Consider the following 18,342-nt stretch of genomic DNA (forward strand, 5'->3'; position numbering starts at 1 on the left):
GCTACGATCTCTGAACGTCAATGCCTCTGAGCGACAAGACAAGGAAACTGCACCCGTCACACTGTGTACAGCTGGTGACCCTGTAGGTTCTACACAGTAGGTGGTCCCCGAGAAGCAGTCAGATTCTGTCCAACAACTCCCAAGACTTAATGAAAGGTTGATCCTTGAGCATTTTAAGAGATTCACTTAATGTTTTCCAGCAAATATTAACACAGTCTCGGAAATACATTAAGGACTAGTCCAAGCACAGGATTGCGTGGTTTCACCTCTCCTGCAGACTCAGAGCAACCTGGGTGGCTTCTCAGAGCAGTCATTTAGAAGGGTGGCGGCCGCCATCTGGCCTCATGGGTCCATTACTGATGCCTGCCGTGGGCACGGGATTGGATGGCATCAGTGCTCGATTACTGATGCCTGCTGTGGGCAGGGGGTTGGGGGGCAGTGACACAGCAAGTGTATTCACGCTTCTGTTCTCAGCCTCCAGTAATTTTTGTGACACTTCCAAAGGCTAATGCCCCCTCACTCTGGTATGTTAAATTTACAGTAATATGCATAAAGCAACCAGTGCTCTAAATCACATACAGGGCATGCCAGAAAGATTATTTTGTTGGCATTTACTAACTGTAATTTATAGTTTTAAAAGGCTTATGTTCATAAATGTCTGCTGGCCCAACGTTCAGTAAATTATGGTCATTGTCTTTTATGAAAATACGCAGGCAGGACAGTACTGCTGGCTGAGAGCGACTGACACGCCCCCAAGAGGCTCTGGGAGGAAAGGGTCCTAAGACTAGAGCATCTACACCCAGAAACCGAAAGTGGCCAGAAATTCCATGGGCAGGGCCAGGGGAGTAAAGTAAAATCTTACAAGCAAAATAAAAGGGGACGCTCCACTCGTCCCTCCCTTCCTGTCCCCTGCGCGGACACCCCCACCCCCTCCTCCACCCTAGAAAGAAAGCACACCCCAGGCACGGCTCAAGTGAGAGTTTTTTATTCAATCTGTAAAGCACAGTTTAAAAACAAGATGTTAGTAACACTCTTAGGACATTGGCTTGTTCAATGGACATTTTCTCTAACTTCACCAATTTTCATTACAAAAATCAGAAAAGTAAAAATTCATTACAATATTTGCACAGTGTGACCACTAGCTGCTTAAACAAAAGCTAATTTCTATAAAACCATAAACGTAGTGCACTTTTATTAAGAGAGAGCCAAAATTCTCTCAGTAGATGGGATATACATAGTGGTATACATTTTAAAGCAGAAACCACTCCCCTCCCCCCCAAAAAAACCAAGAAAAAAGAAAATATAAGTCAAAATAGTCAGTTATAAATATCCTGACCTGACATTTCCTACAAATAGTAATTTCTACTACATATAAAGGAAACCGTTATCTGTGGTACAAACCGTAGAGACAAAGCAAGAAATGTGGGATAAAACCACGACAGGGCCGCAGCCAGTCCCGGACTGCAGGTGTTTCCAGTGAAACGCGGGGCAGGGAGCTACGTTGTTGACAAAGGGGCCGCTTCCGCCCCCAAACCAGCACGCGTGCCTGGAAGAAGACCCACCACACGGCAAGCTGCAAAGTTTCAATGAAAAGACTTTGAAAAAGACAAATGTTCTTTTTTCCAAGACATCTTTGTAAGGCTGTACTTTGCATAGGGAACGAGCCGTCTTCTGTCATAGAGTCTACAAGGTTAGAGCAGAAGCAAGCTTTCCAAGAGGCCTGTGGACCAGGAGTCTGGAAGGACGGCATTCTACGGCGACGCACTCAAAGGACAACACCGAGGCTGGCGGCCGAGAGATTAGACTTGGGAGAGAGGCCCGCCAACCCGCTAGGAAACACCTGGGCGCTAAGTCAGCCGTCCTCATGCGTACAACAGGACTCACGAGGAACTTCTCAAACACAAGCGGACTTTGTCAGGAAGCCGAAAGTATACAAAAATAGTACAAGTCGTGACATTCCCTCAAGTGGGCGCCACGTGAGTATTCACGGTCGGCTACTAGGGAGGCATGGGCGCGTCCACACGGTCAGGCTGCCGGTCTCTACGAGCCGTGGTACAGGTGCATGGCCCCCAGGTCGGCACCGCCGGGCCTCTCTGCCCCCTTCACGGAGCTGGGGTGCTCTGCCAGGCTACTGAGCTCGGGGATGCTTTCAGCGGTGTCCCCGAACCCGTGGTAGTGCCCGTAGTGCAGGTTCTCCTCAACGTCCCCCACCCAGGAAGGTCTGTTAGCCACGCAGCTGCTCGGGCTCCCGTTCAGGTGCAGAGAGCCGCACATCTCGGCGTTAGCGCTCACGGTCTTTTCTGGCTCCTCGGTCCCATGGACACAAAGCGGACCCTGGCTACTCGGAAAAGGCCGTCCTTGAACTATGCCACTGCTAACACCGTTAGCTCCTGATAAGCTCTGGTCACTCCCGCTCTCCATCCCATTGAGCTGTGTCGTGGAGGGGAAGTCCAAATGTCCACTGATGACACATCCATGTGTCAGTGTATCCGGCGCGGGGCTACTGGTTTTCATATCTGCATTGAGAGATACACCTGTCACCAGAATTCTGAACCAGAGGGGGAGGAGGAACTAGAACAGTTGCATTGCTGCCACAACTCTAAAGGATTTACTTAGCTTCTTTTTTTTTTTTTTCTTTAGAACAAACCAGTTCCTTTTCCGGAGGTAAAAAACTGCATAGGCAGATTTAAAAATAGAACCAACAGCAGCATGTTCCTGGTAAGACAAGACACATCTCTGGCTTTTGGCTGCACCGAGTGACTGGATGCGGACGCCTGAGGCGACAGCTCTGCGGCATGAAAACGACCAGCAGCCCCGCAGCGCCGCCGGCAACACCAGAATCGGAAAAGTGCTCTCGTGTCAAGACTACTTTCAGGAAGACATTTTAAAAATCACCTGCGAGACCGGCCAGCAGAACGAAGGGGAGGTCTCCCACGGGCTAAATAAGCCCCCACCCCTCCAGCTCTGAAGGAAAGGAGGAAAGGAAGGAAGGCGGCCGCCGACATGGGGGCCGGGGGCGCCTGGGACCGGGCGAGGCAGCGCCACGCGAGCTCCGGGGACGCGCCCACGGCTCAGGCCTGGCGCTCTGACACGGGAGCTCAGATCTTAGCGACCCTCGCGTCCGCGTGGCACCAGTGTGGCGGCAAGCGGCCGGCGAGGACGGGACACTAAGCGCTCTCACGCGTGCGGTCTGGGACGGGCGGCGCAGCAGCGCGAGCCCTGGCGGGGCCTTCCGAGTTCGCCAGGTGAGTGGACTCCGACGTCCAAGCCTTCATTCATCTAATGAGGCTACGGTAAAAAAAAACGCTTAGGTTGGGAAAATGTTGCTTAACCTGCATAGGGAGACATCCATCTCAGGGGGAATGACAGAGTCGACCCCAACACACCCGAGCCCAAGGGGACAGCGATTACAAGGTCCTTTTCTGTACAAGGAAACCCGGGATTCAATAGTCACGTTCATAGGAGTTCACAGAACAGTACAAAAAATGAGAATTCGGTCTTGCTTGGTAATAGGAAATTTTATCTCAATGTTCTGAGCTGTTAAAGCAAGGTATGGGATTAAACACACGAGTGGAGTCCCACGACCATTGGAACGAGGACATGTTTCCACACACAGGCCCCCGACACACAGTGTGGCCCTCCCCAGAAGGGCTGACTTTCCGCCTCACCAGCCAGGTGTCTGATTTGCACTTGGACATAGGTTTCTGCGTGTCCCGCAAATCTTCCTGCCAATAAAAAATCATGGCTTGTTCAATGAACAAAAACACCTTCTACACATTCCATTAATCATTTTCCTGGCAGTTTAAGTGATAATCATGCTTCATAACTGCTATAAATTCTTCAGAGGATAAGGGACTTTTTTTCCCCCCTAAATTAAAGGACAGCTCTTTTATTTAGTTAAAACTCAAGGCTAGAGAAGTAGTATTTCAAGAACTGAACATGAAGTAGAATAAAAAGAAATAAAATGAGCTAATCCCAGAGAACTTTAATCAGTGTTCCTGGGTGATGAAATTCATGAGTATGATGGCGACCCTGATGGTCACTAAGACAAATAACTGTGTCCCAGTAACAGACACGGACATGAGGTTTCCGGGGGATCAGCCCTGAAAAGGTCCAGGAGCACCGGGTCAGAGGTCGGAGCCGCCTTGACTCAGTTCTCCGTCTGAGCTCCGTGCGACGCGTCTCCTCTAGTCCCCGGGGGGTGCGAGGGCGAGCGCTGGACGCAATGTCAACACCAAGGCTACTTGATGACCTCATGTCCTTGTGGAAAATCTAATCCAGCTGAGCACGAGAACGGCGGACATCCTAGAGACTGGCTATTCGGGACCCCGCCTGGCCGCCTCCAACACCGTCCTAGCTCCTTGTCCCTCCCGCCTCTGCGGGCCCGTGCTCCCGCACACCACCTGCCTGCCCACGGCACGGCCCCCAGGAGCTCAGCCCGTTTTGTGCACGTGGGCAGACGGTGCTGTGCGCGAGGTGACCGGAAGTTTGGCGCCCGTCACACAGGACAAGCTGGGCTTGAAGTAAAAGTGTGGCCTTTTCAACGCGACACCCGCGCTGGCTATTAAATTTGGCCTGAAAATGCGGGACATGAACGCCTGAAGTTTAGAGGTTACTTCTGCCTTTTAAAGCATGTAGCTATGTCATTTGTTTTGAAAAGCTTTGAGTTTTGTTACTTGTCTTTAGCCAAGGTCTTTAAATTACTAACGTATTAGAATTTTCCATAGAAAATCTACCCATTTAATGATGTGGCAAAAAGGTGATTCCACCTGTAACCCTGTAGCTTCTAGAAAGATGTACACATTTTCCTTCCATTTTTAGTCACAGAAATAGTTTTTCGTGTATGTCTGGGAAGCATAATGCATAATCTCTTACCCCAGTGAAGAATTTAGCCTAGAGACATAATAAAACCTTAAACAAACCAGTATCTATTTCTACATATATTAACACAGTAAGAAAACTGCTAAGATGTTTTCATGGTCATCTAAAGAGAAAATTGGCAGAGAAAAGTATTAACTCCAAGGAAAAGTCTTGAGAGATTCTGAATGCTAAAGAAACAGCCTGAACCATCGACCGTGCGGAGACATGAGCACCCGCAGCGCGTACGTGTCTGCGGGCCACGGCGCCCAGCGCTTGGCTGGACCGAGCTGCCCTCCCAGAAACCACAGCAGCCAGCAGAGGCGAGTGGGAGGCCCCACGCTGGCGAGCCCAGTTGCGGGTCAAAACCATCTACCCGTCCTCCACGTCCACAGCAAATCATCCTTGCCGTGTACCCGGCGGAACCACTAGCTACAGATGTCTGATGTGTTCACCCAAAGGTCACATGTCAGGAAAGTAAGCGTGCGAAACCTCTTTGAAATTAAACAAGGCACGTTAAGCGGAAGCGTCAAACCAAAATAGGAAGATTGCACTCAAACACCTCATGTCTACAGAATGCACCCGACACACTCATCCTCGTATCTACAAACTCGCCCAAGATGCGCAAACTGTAGTGTAACATTCTTTAAAACGTCGGACAACAAAGTGCAGCGCTGGGGAGGACACTCAGGTCAGAAATAGTACGCACACTGGCTCCTGCAGCGGCAAGGCGTCTGCATCGCTGAGACCGTGTATACTTCTATTTCTCTGGGTCCGACAGAACCACCCTCCTGCTGTCTGCTGTCTTCGACCATGGGGCTGCTGCCGCAGCTAACAGGGAACTGTCCACTCCCACCTGTGACAGCCGTGAGCTCTCTGTCGACCAGCATTTTGTCAGCTTCATCGTCCGCGTCGCTGTTCCCCAGCGGCGTGCAGGGACCCAAGTTCCGAGCTGCACAGAACACAAAGGCAATTTTAGATCCCTGCACCCGCAAGCTTTTAAGACAATGGTTTCTCCCTCCTTTTCCCCTCTAAGAGCCCTGAATGCTCCCAATCTGTGAAAACAATGGAATCTAGGGATCAGCAAGGAGCCTAGAGCATGGCCGGGAAACTTCCCCAAATGTGCAGCTCCAAGGAAAAGTCACGGGATTTCAGACACTTACTCTACCTGTACCCAGGGGCACAAACTCTCCTTCATGGCTGGTCCCTGGAGGAAATAAAGCAGTTCTACGACCCACAGAGATTTCTAAATATGTTTCTAAGTTCAGCATACTCTGTATTATGGCCCGAAATGTTCCTTCAGTTATTTTTCGTAAAAAAATATGAAGACAGGGGCGCCTGGATGGCTCAGTGGGTTAAGCCACTGCCTATGGCTCAGGTCATGATCTCAGGGTCCTGGGATCGAGGCCCGCATCGGGCTCTCTGCTCAGCAGGGAGCCTGCTTTCTCCTCTCTCTCTGCCTGTCTCTCCTATTTGTGATCTCTGTCAAATAAATAAAATCTTAAAAAAAAAAAAAAAAAGAAATACAAAGACAATTCTTGAATAACATAAAAACCATTAAAATTATCCTAAATTAAAAAAAAAAAAATTCAGGGGCGCCTGGGTGGCTCAGTTGGTTGGACGGCTGCCTTCGGCTCAGGTCATGATCCTGGAGTCCCGGGAGCGAGTCTGGCATCAGGCTCCCAGCTCCATGGGGAGTCTGCTTCTCCCTCTGACCTTCTCCTCGCTCATGCTCTCTCTCACTGTCTCTCTCTCTCAAATAAATAAAATCTTAAAAAAAAAAATTCACTAATCTCAGTAGTAGAAAGGAAAGTAAAAGCCAAGGTTAAATACTGTTCTGGGGGCGTGACCCTGTGCACCAAGATACAGTAACACCGGAAACGAACATTACAATCCTAGTTCCAGATCTTTGAGGCTGAAGTTACACACATTCCTCTAAAAAGGATCATTCTCTGGATCTTGGAGGAAAACAAACATGCACATTTAATCACGTTTCCTGCAAGAATCACACTCATTGTGTGGAAACACTCCCCTGGGCGCCTTCCCTGGGCGCCCCCACCCTACCCCCAGCGGCCACGTTCCCGTGATCATGTGGCTTTCTGGTCTCAGCACACACATGCTATTACAGAATCGGACCCCCAGATCGTTTTCATCTACCATGGCATGAATGCAGCTCGTGAGCAAAGTCCAAAAGAACCTTTTAAAGTCATGTAAGAATCCGCTGTAGGGTCGCATTCTAACCCCTGCAACTCCCCGGCTGTCCTGTCGTGAACACCACAGTCGAAGCCTCACTCGGCACCTTCTGTGTACTTCTGGGTCTTTAATCAGATAAATTTCTGGGTCAAAGTATATATACAATAAACAACTTTTGTGCTAAATCTTCCCAATAAACATTTAAAAACAGACATGAACTCTGCGGCTTCTGTTACTTCTGATTTGCAGGCAGGAGTCGGATTTTACAGATGTAAAAGGAGCAAGCACACCGGCTCCAGACTGCCGCTAACCCGAAGCCAAACCGCCGAGACCGGAGAACAACGTATGGTCTTCACGAAGAGGAACGCAAGTCCCAGACGACCGACATGTGGGAGAAACAGAGCAGTGTGACCTGTGTAGCTGGTCTGCACAGGCAGGAGGCCAAGGTCACTCACAACACAGGTGCTTTTAGGCCCGAGGCATTAAGCCCTGGATTTCCGGCTTTCCCACTCAAGGCTCTCCGCCTTCCTCCACGGGCCCCCATCAGCGCCAGGCAAGCTGCCACCCACCCTGGGAAGCAGGTACTTTCCACACGTCCGTGGCAAACTGGCCGCCCTCACGAGGGGGCGGGGGTGGTGGTGTTCAGGACCTTCGGGGAGACCTCAGCCTGTCATTTCAGAGACTGCTGAGTCTGAGGAGCCTGCGGTCTGCGTGGGCTCGGGTCCTGCTCCTTCCTCTCCTGCGCCTGGTAAGCCGTCCTGGGAGTCCAGTGGTCCACGGAGAACGGGCACACGCCAGCCCAGCAAAGCCACGGATGGACGCCCCTGCGAACGGGAAGCTGCACGGGGCTCCAGCACGGCGCTCAGTGCCTGTCCTCGTAAGGTCTGCTCTTCAGGATTCAGGGGCCAGGGTTCCTGGGGACGGTGAGCCCTGAGCTAAGTGTGCCGTTTCACAGGTCTGAAAAGGAAAGCAGTTTACAGAAACCCCGACAGAGGACAAATGTGAAAGCGCTTCCTGAGAGCAGAGCTACTTATCTTCTCGTCTCTTAAGCCCAGTGCTCAGAAGGGGGACCGCATCCATGAATGCAGCCCACTCTGCAGCCTGAAAACGCACAGACACAGGAAGCAAACAAACATGACTCGTCCTGGCGCGACCCGTAACAGAATCAGGAGCCCGGCCCCCTGGAAAGGCCGGCTGTTAAGAGCAGCAGCTCGGGTGGGCCTGCCACCAGGGGGCCGCAGGGGCCGCAGGCAGAGGAGTCTGGGGACATTCAAGGTCACGCGAAGAGGAGGAGCCAGGGGACAAGGCCAGTTTGCCCTGGAAATGACTCCGGGAAGGAGAGACCCATGCAGAGCACAGGCTGAAACCCTCTGAAACCCTGCCACCTCGCAGGTGCGCCGTCAGTGCCGGCGGGGACAAATACGACACCGACGGAAGGCTCTCCTACGTGTAGTCAAGACACTCTTTAACAGGGGAGCATATGCTAACGCACTCAGGCCGGTTCTCCACAGACAGGCCGTCTTTGTGGAGCATCGCTGCCATGAAGCACCTGCAAGGCTTTTAAAAACTCGGCGGCAGACAGTCCGGCTGCGCCCGGGCCGGGTCACTCCAGCGTCCAGGAATCGGCGGCACAGGCGCAATTTACTTTTTAAACCCATGTTTTATGAACCGACATTGACGCCGGCCTCTCAGAACTGTCGGAACATTGGCGCCGAGCAGACTCCTCTCTCCCACACTCATTCGCCTCGGCCGAAGGAGCCACGGAGACGTGCCACGCTGCGTCTGAGCAAGGCAGCCTCGCACACAGAGCGCGAGGCGTCTCTCCCCACGTGGTCGGATTGGGCGCTCTCCGGGGCTCGGAGCGGCACCTTCTCTTCCCGTCTCTCTACCCACCTCCACAGGAAAAAGCAAAGACCACGACACGTTTCGCTAAAAAAAGTCCTTACCTCCTACTCGGCCACAAGATTGCAGCACACGTTCGCCGCGGACCATCTGCGGCAGGACACTGTCTAGCAGCGGCTCAAGAAAGACCCTCCCAGCCTCCTTCCTGCAGAGGCGACTTTGCAAGCATGACCGACCATGGTCCAGATGCAGAACCGGGCACCGGTACGGCCGTCTGAGGCCGCGGCCAGCTCTCAGCAAGATGCTACAGCCACGTGTTTGCTTTACGCGCGCAGTCTGAAAGCCCGGGGGGTGGTGTCCCTGGGCTTTTGGAAGGCGGGGAGTCCTGGAGGGTGCTGTCGGGAAGCGGATTCCTGAGCTGGCTCCGTACGGCCGGGAAGGGGCACGTGCAGAACAAAAATGAGTTACTATCACTCTTTAATAGTGAACTCTATGCCCAGCGTGGGGCTTGAACTCATGGCCACAAGCTCCTACTGAGCCAGCCCGGCACCCCCCAAACACGAGATTCCAACTGCCAAGGACACCTGCAAGCTTACCTAGGGCTCCTGAAGAAAGCCCACTCAGACTTATTTTAACGTTCAAGGCAGAAACGTCTCTGAAAAAGAACAATTCAATCTCTATGGTCACATCGTTGTGAGGTGCTGGTGCTCTGGCTGGCTAGCAGGGTGCGAACCCCTAGGCCCAGCACGAGGGAGCTGTCGGGCACCCAAACACTGCCAAGTAGGTTTGCACGACAGACCTCGGCGAGGCTGGGCTCGTGGCACAGACTAGTGACCTCCTGTTGTGTATCTTCAGGGTGCTGGTGTGGGGGTCCCAGGTGTGGGTCAGCCCTCAAGGGGAGTTGGCCAGGAGCCCCAGGACGCTTCACACACATGTGGTCTCCCCGCGGAACGGGGAGTCCCAACCATTGGCAAGTACTCGGGAAGGAAAGTCTCCCCCGGGGGCTTCCCACCGGCCATAATCAATCAGTATGATTTCTTATCCACTTACCACAATTTACCTGGATAACAACTTTTTAAAGAAAGATTCTGTTTAAATCAAAGCAGGACCTGAGGCCGGAATGAAGATGGTTCTACCATGGGGGAACATTTCATGGACTCTAAGCTCCCGCCACGGCCCCACAAGCAGCAGTGAGAGTTCTGGAAACACCACGGGAGGCCTTGGGGTTCTGTGAAAGGGCACAGGAGAGAAGGTGCATGGGGTGGCGGACTCCGGCCACGGCAGCTACACTGCTCTGCGAACAGAGGAGCCTCCGGAGGCTGGAATTTGAGACGGAAACGGTGCAAATCACAGAGTGCTTGGGTTTCCGGTGTCATTCAGATCACCATTCCTGGACGCGAAGCCTTCAGGGATCCAGACAAAACAATCCTGTTATTCCAACCGCACTGTTCTCTTACTCTGGTCAAACACTTAAACTCTGCCCTTGAAGTCAGTCGTGTGCGTCTCTAATGTACGGGATCAAACCGGCGGGAGCCACATTTTTCACTGGGGAGGCAGAGGATCTCCTGAGACTCAGGCTCTAAGCAGGCAGACGCGCCACTCCTCTGCTCCCCCCACACGGCCACCGCCCGTCTCCGCTGTGGTCCGGTCGGATACTGAAGACCAGAGTGCACATTGTTTAATGTGAAGCTTATCCAGGGGAAGGTGTGCCGAGAAACTTCTCATTGCTGATTTTAAACAGGACCATAATGCTGTAGTTTTCCTAAAAGGTGTTTAAGTTAAATACCTATACATTATGTATGAAATTCTAAGATCAGTACTATATCCTTCTGAATTAAAAACTGATTTAACGAGATCTAGTATCAACACAGGCTCCTTCCTATGGCAACTGTTCCCAGTCACAAAACCCTGGTCGCTGGCTCAGTCTACAGATCACGCTGCCCCTCCTTGCTCCCGACACGGGAGCTGCAGCCAAAGCAACTCCTGATTAAAAGAAGAGGATAGGACGGGCATTCTTCCCAACCAGTCTCCCTGGTATCTGGGCGGGTTTCCAAGGACCACACACACGGGTAACGGGACTGTTACTCCTGAAGGTTAACAGAAACACTAACAGAACGTTACCGAGCAGCTGTCACTGAAGGACACCTGTCATCTGACCTCGAGCCAATGGTTGATAAATGGGGGGAAAACACACCGAAACTCACGTACATACCCGTGCTTCCTTGTGCCACCCCAAATGAACAAAACCCGATCTTATGCCAAAATACTTTTAGTTAGGATCAACCGCTGAAGTGACTTTGGACTTGACTTTATGCTCGAGTTCACAGCCCCAGGGACTAGGTCCACGCTCTGACCAGGGTGGAGGGGTTGCTGGTGTGAATGCTGGGGCGGGGGCATGTCACATAGGACCCGCCCGAGGCTCAGCCCACCCCCCAGCGCAGCAGACGGTCAGGCAGCAGTGTCATTAATCCTTCAAGTTCTTTTCCATCCGTAGTTTCCAAGGGAAATCACACCAATGACATTAAAACATCTGAAAACAGTTTAGTGGAAGCAGGGACAGAGGCCACTTTCTGTGGAGAAGAGTGGGGAACTTTGTCTCAGGATTCCAAAGTAAAAAAAAAAAAAAGTTAAAAAAAAAATAAATTCACAAGGCACACTTAAAAAGTTGGCTTAGCCAGAAAAACTTCTGGAAATAAGTTTTATGAACATAAAATGCACATTAAAAACAGGAGTGTGTGTGATTCTTTAGTTGCAGAAAGACTGGCCTGAATCTCACTGATAAGGTCTAAGCTAGGCCTTCACGGAGCCCAGAACTCCTGGCCCTGAAAAGCCTAACTTGTACCTGGGGAAGAATGAAGGGAGACAGAAAATTTTAAATTCTTTTAAATATGTTGACATGGGAAGTTATTCAAAAGTATTTTATATGCATGTGTTGGGTAAGGAAAAAATGCTTATTTTTACTCTGGTGTGAGAGCCAAAAACTTGTTTGCAAAATGAATAATTCAGAATGAGCAAAACCTGAAGCTTAGACATTTAAATAGCAAATCAAAACAAGATGCCAGATATTAAGTGGAAATGAACTACAACAACGTATCGCGAATCATCTACTGGAACCCGAGCCCGGGGCAGAAGTCCTCACACAGGCAGACACAACTTCCTTCCGAAGACCCAGGCAGCTGGGGCCAAGTCATGAGACCCACGCCCCAGCCCCCACTCACGGCGAGCATGTCATGAAGTGAAAGTGGTCATCGCCACTCACCGCCCCCGCCCCCCGAGGAAAGAGGCGCAGGCTGCAGGCCCGTCCGTGCTCCCACAGCCATGACCAGAGACGCCCGCACACGCTCAGGGTTGTGGGAGACGCTGCCCGGGACCAGCACTGCCTGCGGGACGGGAGCGAGGATGGCCCGGCTCAGAGGTCTCCCGCGATGGCGGACGGATGGGACCTCCGCCGGGGCGGGCAGCCCAGCCCAGCCTCGGGGCCACATGCCTCAAAGCCCAGGCCCCGGCCGAGGAGCGGGAAGCGGGAACGGGCTGCCCGGGGAGTCTCAGGGGCAAAACGTGCATCTCTCACGCTGTCGGCCAAAACAAACCCGCCTGGAGGAGGGAGATAACCCCCCTCCCCCCACATCTACCCACCCGCCCGATTCTTCGGATCCGTCTGCGTGGTGACGCGGTCTAGGAAATGTACATTCCGGTCTCTTCAGGGCAGATCCGACGGACCTGAGTGCGGCAAAGCCTGGTTGGAAAAACTCTTTGGCCCATGTTTGAGTCTTGTTAGAACGTCCAGGGACATCCATCTTAGCCGACTAGCAGAATCCAAGATTTCTGCTGTGAACCAGCATACGTGCACATGGACACATACCGGTCTGCTGCCCAAGGGCCCATGAGGCCAACACTTTGCGTCATTCCAAAATACGAAACCAGGCATGAAGCGGACAAGAAAGGCTATTTTAAAAAAGTGGACGCTCTTAGAGGGCTTTTAAACTACATTAGGAAAGACTCGGCCGGAACACGTACACATCAGTGACCGTGCTGGACGACAGCTCACGGTTCAGGCCCCGCGAGGGCGGACACCCGCCCGTGTCGTTCGTGCTTACGCCCTTCCGGCATTCTTGGAGAGTTCTGGGACTCACAGAAGCCAGGAGTTTCTTAAACCACCACCTCAAGTTCATACATTCATTTCCACACAAAAAAAGTCCGAAGTTCCCCTAGTCACTAAGTATTTAAAAGCAGTAAAACAATTTTATCAACTTTATAGTAAAAGAAATCCATTTTCATCCAAACACTGTCCGGACAGACTGAAAACGTGCAGCACTGGAAAGAGGACCACGCTGACCCCGTGGGGTGCAGGCAACGGAGGCCTCCAGCCGTCCAGGTCTTCCTCCTCTCCTGGCATGGCTTTTTATTCTTTTAATCAAAGGGCACAGCTTTGTCCTTATCCTCAGCTCTCTTACCCGAGCTCCTAATTTCAACGTGGTTACTTTTCACTGCCACCTCTGTGTGTCCCTGTCTGTGTCGCTTTGTTGAATACTCTTGCCCGGCCAGCGGTCTGTCCTGTAAGATCTCTTACAGACAGCTGCGCACACACACATTTTTCTCTGGGTGAAGGGGAGCTGTTTTCATCGGAGCCTGACCAGTGACTCTGCTTCACCGTGAACTCCGAAGTAACGTGGAGATAAAACGGTGGACAACACAGATAACTCACTCACAACTCACTCACCTTCCAGGCGTATCCTCGGGTCTCGCCACGACACACACCCCGTCCTGCGGGTGCGGAGACCAGCCGAGGCAAACCTCTCCCTGCCCAGATGTGAAACCGTGTTTTGCTACCAGACCAGCAATGTTATTCATAGGCTCAGGGACATTCAGAGGAAGCAAACAAAAAAATCAGGCATGGTGGCGGATTTTTTTAATAGTTATATTTCAAACAGGTACAGGAAAGAGCGGCAGAAGACCCTGGGTGTGCACAAAGGCACGCACGCACGCACACACACACACACACACTTCCATCTGAGCTGTCAACACCGCCCTCTCACCGCTCCCCTTTGGTTAAAGGGCCAATCTTCCAAGGGCCACAGGGGGAGAAAAGCACAACTGCACCAGGCTCCTCCAGGCACAGGACCCTCGAGCAAAGGTCTCCTCTCGAAGGCGCTTCCAGCCATAAAAAAGAGCACAAGTTACAGGAAAGAGGAGCGTGCCCCCCTCCCATCCACCAAGGGGACTCACCTTCAGTTCGAGCCTTCTTCACTCCAAAGGGCTCTGGATCTTCCAAGCATCTCTTGCGATTGGCTCCCGCACTAGTATGATTAGGGAATCGGTTCTGATGGCCCCCGTTTATGGGGCCGTTATCATAGAAACGGCTCAGGTGACAGTTCTGCAGGTTCAAGAGAAACTGGGTGCACTCTTGGAAACCCTGGGTTTGAGCAATGTCTGCTGCTGTCAGGCCACTGGCGTTCCTCAGGCTGCGTGACACAAAAACACCGAATTACACCCCGCCGAGCGCTCACCTGTCTCTGCTCCTGCTGACCTGACTGACTAGCTCAAGGGGCGGCAAGAGGACACGGAGGTACCGCGAGCCTCCCTTACGGGGGAGCTCTGGTCCTGCTGCCATGCTAACGGGGCTCTTGCGCACATGTGATCGCTAAGCGAGGTCGGGAGATAGGCATTTAAAAATCAACACGCTCAACTTTAAAAAAGGCATCTTCCTATTCAACTTCTCAAAATCATTTCTTAGGTCAGTCTGAAGAACCTAAATTTATGCTGACTTCAGACTTAACCTGGAACTGAATTCTACGTTATCTGCATAACTGTAATAATCCATTCCTTTAGCTCGAGTAAAATCATAACAAACAAACATGTACTGGAATTGTCCATGGCATTCGTAACGATCGGCTTCCTTAAAACAGCACACCGACAAGCCAGATTTGATACTAGCCGTGACACTGTAAGTGGAGGTCTGGAAGGAGGTCCTGACGACAGAGAACTTACCACTGGGGGAGACGCGAGAGGCCAAGTGTGTGGGTCTGATGCGGCTCTCTGGCCCGCTCCGGAAAGCCTGCGGTGGGAAGATGCCGGCATCGGAGCATTTGAGCGGGGGATTCCTGGGGTCCCGTCCTGGGGCGGGGAAGTCCTATCACTGTTCAGAGTGCACACCGCGGCAGCTCGTGTGGCCGGCCATGCCAACAGATGAAGGCTGGCGTCCCCTACAGCAGCCAAGACACAAACTAAAGTAGGAGGTGCCGGCAGAAGGCGAAGGGAACCACCTCAATCCCACAAATACGTAAACCTCCACCAGGAAATACTAAATACTAACGGCAAGACGAGAAAAACACCCTGCCCCATGAGGTCAAGTGCGAGCCAGGGAGATAGGCCGATGGAGTGAGAGTGCGCACCAGAGGGGGGCCGGCTCCCGCGTCTGCTCGGCTGAGCGAGGCCACCGGCCTGCGGTCTCACCGAGTGATCGACGCAGCACGGCAAGGCCTGCTCCCGGCACGGACGTGAACGTGGAGTACGACTGCCCGGCAGGGACAGACCGGGGTTCTCACCGTGAAGAGAACGAGCCTTTCCAGCCCTCATGCGCCTAATGCTGCAACTGAGAAATGAGAAACCTGTACAGTTTCAGATCTCCGCGAACACGTCTCTGCTCTTTAAAGCCCAAGATAAAGAAATGGATCCTACGAGTCCCAGACAGGCCGAAGCCCAAACTCGGTTTGATCAGATATAAAAAAGACAAGATCTGAGAATCACAGAAACCCAGCAAGTTTCCTACTCGAGTGCAGAACCACTGGGGCCCAGACCTGCCACTCTGATTTCGTGTCTAGGAACCCTAACGAGTATTCCACAGCGGGGTATTATTTTGATGGTGATGGAGGAGCTAAACGGAAAGGCAACGCCGACGTGAGGACACTGTGAACTACGTCACTTCCTCGTATATAAAGTGACCACACAGTTAGCTTCCGAAGCTGCCACGCTCCTGACACGACAACAGTAAGCCAGGTGTTTAGCTGAGTGAGTTTTTTAATTTTCAGGGGCCGCCCCCAGTGCCATCGTCCAGAAAGGTCTACTCCGTCAAGAATGTGGGGGCGTCTGGGCAGCTCAGTGGGTTAAAGCCTCTGCCTTCGGCTCAGGTCCTCATCCAAGGGTCCTGGGATCGAGCCCCGCATCGGGCTCTCTGCTCAGCGGGGAGCCTGCTTCCTCCTCTCTCTCTGCCTGCCTCTCTGCCTGCTTGTGACCTCTGCCTGTCAAATAAATAAATAAATAAAATCTTAAAAAAAAGAAGAAAGAAAAAAAGAAAGAATGTGGACAAGGTAACAGGTAGCCATATGAAAAAAAAAGTCTAATTCTTCCAAATTTTGAAAAATGAAGACCTGGAACATACGCCAAGTTTATAAAATGATCTCTTCTACACAGAGATAGGGACTTGCTCCCCAGCATCCGAGAACACGGAGCCAGGCTGACGGAAGGGAGGACTCTCGGGCAGCCCAGAGGACGACGGGGAGCAGCTCACACGGTCCGAAGCGGCATCCGCCGCCACGACCTCACGGAGGAAAACACGAGAGCAGCTGTGGAGAATTTCCCAAACACACTCAAAGCCTTCACTTTCCACTCAGAAACAACACCAGACTGGACTCAGGTCAGAATAGCAAGTGGACTGTTTTCCCAAGGAAATACAGCCTTAAAGACAAGCACCGACTGGCGCCCACCTCCAGGGACTCTGGGGACGGCCCACGTTTGGGTGGGGGCGTGTGCCGGGACCCGCGACAGGAAGGCAAGGTCCCCCCCGACCGTCAAACACTCGCACACGTGAGTTACAGATTCAAAACTCAACAGAAGGACCGGGGCCAGCCCACACCATGTGCGCCCGCGTGCGGACGGGGCAGACAAGAAGGCACAGTCGCGGCTCAGACTGGACAGACTCTGGGCCGCACACACCTCGGCGGGACGAGAACTCAGAGGGATCCAAAAGGGAGATCAAGCCATTCTAGGAGACGAAGGAGCAGAATCTGGGACGTAAGGGGGCTGTGGAACAATTAATCAGGAGCTAATAATTTTGGCAGTCCCTACAGGATTCTTAGAAACAGGGACACATGCTATCTTCTCTCTGCTCCCAGTAAGCTACAGACTTCCAGCTACATGAGCAGACCCTTGAACAAGGAGGGGCTGGGGGGTACCGACCCCTGTGCAGCCGCAAACCCACCTGGAGCTGCTGACTCCCCAAAACTTTACCACTGAGAGCCTACTGTCGTCCAGAACATCTACTGATAAGATAGTGTTCATGAATACGTATTTTATACTATATACTTACAATGAAGTAAGCCAAGAAAAGAAACTGTTAGTAAGGAAATCACAAGGAAAATATATTTACAGTATGTACCATATTTATAAAAACAAATCCACATATGACAGGACGTGCACAGTTCAGGCCCCCGTTGTTCAAGGGTCAACGGTGTGTTCCTTCCCTTATCACTGAGCACTGACTGCGCACGACATAGGGCTCACGCTCTTCTCCAGCCAAAGGATCTCCAAACACCAGACCCGGTCGCATACCAACAGGCCTCCCCACTTCCGGACTGTCACCCCCCCCATCGTCTACCTGACAAACGTCCGACCCCCGAATTCTGTTCTGCTTACGCCGTAGCGCACACGCTAAGACACTGCCTGCACAGGAGCACTGGGGCACGCTGATCCCGAGGCAGGTGCTCCCCCTTCAGAGTGCGACACGCTGCCAGCGCCTGCTCCCGGGACACGCCCGCTCACAACCACTCAGGTCTGTCCTTTCGGCCCCAAAGCGGCCACGGACCAGACGGAGCAACAGAGCAAGGCCGGGTCATTCGTGGACATTGACACAAGAATTTCATGTAATTTTAACTTGTCACAAAATAATTATTCTTTTGATTTTTGTTCAACCACTGAGAAGGGTACAGATCATTCTCAGTTTACGGGCCACACACACCAACAGCAGACGGGATCTGCTGAGTAACACGTGACCGGAAGACGCTCCTGCTAACTCGTCCACTTTTTATGAAACGTGTCTGTCCATGGATTCCTCAAAGCTCTCTTTCTAGAAATTTTATGTACTACTCAATTCAAACAAACAACTTTTAAAAAGCTGCCAAATCGGTTAAATCACAGAATGTTAAGTACCAAGAAAAATATCCAGAGGGAAAGTACAAGCCGCCGAGAGCATGGTTGTCCCTGCTCCACTTGTGTGTTTTCTGTTAAAAGTTCTGGTGTCGGGGTGCGTGGGTGGCTCAGTGGGTTGAGTCTCTGCCTTCGGCTCAGGTCATGATCTCAGGGTCCTGGGATCCAGCCCCGCATCGGGCTCTCTGCTCAGTGGGGAGCCTGCTTCCTCCTCTCTCTCTCTCTGCCTGCCTCTCTGCCTACTTGTGATCTTTCTCTGTCAAATAAATGGAAAAAAAAAAAAAAAAAAAAAAAAAAAAAAAAAAAAAA

General features: G+C 51.9%; 1 protein-coding gene across 8 annotated transcripts in view; it reads right to left on the reverse strand.

Annotated features, from left to right (window-relative positions):
• Positions 1-969: 969 nt before the first annotated feature.
• ANKRD10 (ankyrin repeat domain 10) overlaps positions 970-18,342 on the reverse strand; it is a 32,074-nt gene continuing 14,701 nt past the window's right edge. For 2 of the 8 annotated variants that reach the window (XM_059377966.1, XM_059377968.1), the window contains 3 exons: positions 14,119-14,354; positions 5,567-5,809; positions 970-2,516 (listed from right to left, as the gene is read on the reverse strand). In XM_059377966.1, coding sequence (XP_059233949.1) covers positions 2,041-2,516; positions 5,567-5,809; positions 14,119-14,354 — 955 coding nt within the window. In that variant the 3' untranslated portion in view covers positions 970-2,040. Of the gene's footprint in view, positions 3,726-5,566; positions 5,810-14,118; positions 14,355-14,880; positions 15,075-18,342 lie in introns of those variants that run through there. The other 6 variants (XM_059377969.1, XM_059377970.1, XM_059377972.1 and 3 more) reach the window with 5 other exon arrangements.

Source organism: Mustela nigripes, chromosome 15 (assembly GCF_022355385.1).
Source record: "Mustela nigripes isolate SB6536 chromosome 15, MUSNIG.SB6536, whole genome shotgun sequence".
NCBI classification, from domain to species: domain Eukaryota; kingdom Metazoa; phylum Chordata; class Mammalia; order Carnivora; family Mustelidae; genus Mustela; species Mustela nigripes.